The sequence below is a fragment of the Sinocyclocheilus grahami genome, unplaced genomic scaffold (assembly GCF_001515645.1).
Source record: "Sinocyclocheilus grahami isolate Dianchi unplaced genomic scaffold, SAMN03320097.WGS_v1.1 scaffold216.1, whole genome shotgun sequence".
NCBI classification, from domain to species: domain Eukaryota; kingdom Metazoa; phylum Chordata; class Actinopteri; order Cypriniformes; family Cyprinidae; genus Sinocyclocheilus; species Sinocyclocheilus grahami.
In genome coordinates this window covers 843,172-846,700 of record NW_015505395.1, presented here as the reverse complement: position 1 = coordinate 846,700, position 3,529 = coordinate 843,172, and the positions used below count along the sequence as shown (strand labels likewise).

The 3,529-nt window shown below is 36.9% G+C and overlaps 1 protein-coding gene across 1 annotated transcript in view; it reads left to right on the top strand.

Annotated features, from left to right (window-relative positions):
• Positions 1–3,529, top strand: part of LOC107596271 (piezo-type mechanosensitive ion channel component 2-like) — a 120,286-nt gene that overhangs the window by 66,495 nt on the left and 50,262 nt on the right. Inside the window, exon 27 of the mRNA XM_016286967.1 lies at positions 936–1,101. Within this exon, the coding sequence (XP_016142453.1) occupies positions 936–1,101 (166 nt within the window). The remainder of the gene's footprint in view (positions 1–935; positions 1,102–3,529) is intronic.

The following is a 3,529-nucleotide window of genomic DNA, read 5'->3' as shown; positions in this document are numbered from 1 at the left end:
AGTTCAACCCAAATATTCAGATGTGTGCAGCACATTTTATGGAGGACTGTTTCCTGATCCTGGTAGAGTAGACTACAATGCCGGCTGTTCTGACTCACAGACTGTAAATATGTTTTCATATTTAAAGAATTTGCCACTGATGATTCAACCGCGAGTTTTAGGCAGTGTAGAGTAGGGCTTGTTGTTTGTCATTTCTCCGATCACAAATGCAGACATGGTTTTATGTTTACGCGGCACGATAAAACGTAAAAAGTACAGTATAAGTCAATCAGTAATTATGTCCCCACTGGGGCTCCTGCCGGACACGGCATCACAATATGGTAAGGGGCGTAACATTTCCGTCACACGCTTGAGGTATTCGGCCAATCACAACGCACTGGATAGCTGGCCAATCAGAGCAAACCTCGCTTTTCAGACCGATGAGCTTTGTAAAAATCGACGCGTTTCAGAAAGGCGGGGCATAGAGGAGAAACAAAAATGTACAGTATGTGGAAAATAATGTGTTTTTTTAACCTTAAACCGCATAAACACATTTCATTACACCAAATACACAAAATAATGTTCTTTTTAGCAACATCATATGACCCCTTTAAATGATCACAATATTTTCTTAAGTTTTACATTGTTTTATTTTAGTTCTATTTTATTTTAGACATATGCAGAAAACACCTTGCACTGTAGCAGTCAACACAGGATATAGGATATAGGATATAGGAGTTATTAATTAAATTTAAAGCATTTTATTTTATTTTATTTTTTATAGTCTTTTTATGAATTGTGTGATGCCATCCAATCATTTATTTGTGCTCTGTATTTATCAGACGGTGAGTGACTGCCATTAGTGGTCAGTGGACATGCAAAAATACCATCAGCCCTATGGTGACTATGTTGTCACTTAAATTGGTTTCCTCTGCTCCTCTGTTTGTCTGATGTAGATGATTTCATGCTGCTGCTGTGTGCGTCGCTGCAGAGGCAGGTGTTTGAAGAAGAAAACAAAGCGGCCGTTCGTCTGATGGCGGGAGATAACGTAGAGATCTGCCGAGACCTGGACGCGGCATCGTTCAGCGTTTACAACCCCGTACCGGACTTCATTCACTGCAGGTACACACAACACATGCTTAACTTACAGCTTCATGCTTGAACACTGATATGTCATCAGAGAACTGTGGATTTTTAGCAGGTTAAAACTCGTGGAAAAACTACAATTGATTAATAATGTTTCAGTGGAGCAGTGGGGAATCTTGAAGCGAGTCTCAATTCAAAGCCAGTTAGATTAAAATAGATTAGATTATAAAAGTTGTATAATATAATAATTCATTAACATCAACAACAACAATAATAATTATTATTATTATTTAATTTTTAGGTGTTTTAGGCTAGCTGTTGTTTACTGAATAATCAGATGCAACTTTGCAAATTTCCTCTTTCAGACAGAAAAAAGAATAAAGGACAAATAAATCAAGTACATATGTACAGTAAGTACAGTATGTAAATAAGTAAATAACAATTTTTTCAGATATTGTTTTAATTGGAATAATCAAATGCAACTTAACTAATTAAAAAATTCTCCTTCAGACAGAATGAAAAATAAATAAAGGATAAATAAATCAAGTAAGTAAATGAATACATTTCAGATATTTCAATTAGACTGATCAAATGCAACTTGGATAAATAAATCAAGTTAAATAAATAAAGTAAATACATACTTTCCAATGTTGTTTTATTTGAAATAATCAAATGCAACATAGAAAATTAACTTTAAATAAACAAGTAAATATGTAAATATGTCTTATGAAACATTGTCACATCAGCAAACTCTGTCATCTCAGATCAGCAGTCTCTTGTCACACTCTGTCAGTGTGAACGCCTCTGTATTTTCTGATGACTGAGGTTGAGGAGCAAGTTTATTCAGGTCTTTGAATGTCAGTCACTCTACTGTACGTGATCCTCTTTCTCCTTCTCTTTCCAAGAATTTCCACGGATCATATTGCAGAAAGAAGGGAAAAATCCATAAGGCACCATCACACGCTCTCTTTTCTCTCTCTGTCTGAGCTCTAACCCAATAAGTAGCTTTTAAGTACAGACTGATCTTTTTTCTACAAGTTGATTGATTTTAGGGTAGGAAGCTGCTGCTTGTTGTGGTCCATCAATGCAGGTCCATATCACAACATCTCAGCTTTTCATCAGAGCTCTTAGCACAGGCCTGTGGCTAAACACAGCGTCCAGCAGTGAAGCCAGGAGGATGTACTTTAACCTTTGGAGTGGCAGGTGTAAAGTGCATTTCAAAGCATGTGCGAGCTTTTAGCGTGCAAGAAAATGAGCAGTGCATCCATATACATGTGAAGGAATCGCTCCGGGTATCAATCCGCTCATTATAATTATGCCTGTCAGAATGTCTGATACTATATAGGAAATTAAGCAGAACATTTAAATAAATGATGGCTGCATTCCCATTTGCATACTTCTGTTGTGCATACTTCTTAAAAATCAAGTGTCATTTTTTCACTGTTAAAATGTGTTCTTCTCTGCTAGTTTTATTTAACTAATTAACTTATTACAATATTTTATTAATGATGTTTTATTTTCAATCATAATGCAGATAAATACTTAAACATTATACATTATTTTATATTTATATTTTTTATGTTTATATTTATATTTATTTAAAGGTGTCATATGATGTTGCTAAAAAAAGAACGTGTATTTGTGTGTAATGAAATGTGTTTATGCGGTTTAAAGTTTAAAAAACACATTATTTTCCGCATACTGTACATTATTGTTTCTCCTCTATGCCCCGCCTTTCTGAAATGCGTCGATTTTTACAAAGCTCATCGGTCTGAAAAGCGAGGTGTACTCTGATTGGCCAGCTATCCAGTGCGTTGTGATTGGCCGAATACCTCAAGCATGTGACGGAAACGTTATGCCCCTTACCATATTGTGATGCCCTGTCCGGCCGGAGCGACGAGACAAAAACATTAAAACCCAGTATAAATGAGGCATTTGTTGCATCCAGTGGGGACATAATTACAGATTATAATGACTTGCACTGTCTTTTTACGCGTTGCATCGCGCCGTGTAAACATAAAACCATGTCTGCATTTGTGATCGGAGAAACGACAAACAACAAGCCCTACTCTACACTGCTCAAAACTCACATTTGAATCATCAGTGGCAAATCCTTTAAATATGAAAACGTATTTACAGGATGTGAGTCAGCATTATTTGTCAGAACGCCGGCATTGTAGGCTACTCTCCCAGGAAACAGTCCTCGTTCTCCATAAAATGCGCTGCACACATCTGAATATTTGGGTTGAACTGTTCTGGAACAGTGTTGTAAATACAACTTACCCACTGATTTCTAGTCGTGTCCTCTTTTGGAAGATCAAACAAAGTAGTTTCGCTTTCACAATGAAGCACACAGCGTCTTCACGACATGGCGGCGGCGGCAACAATACTACAGCGAGAATAAAAATTACGCCTTCTTTCTTTGCGTGAACATTTGGGCGGCGTTATGCAAATCTTCCCACAT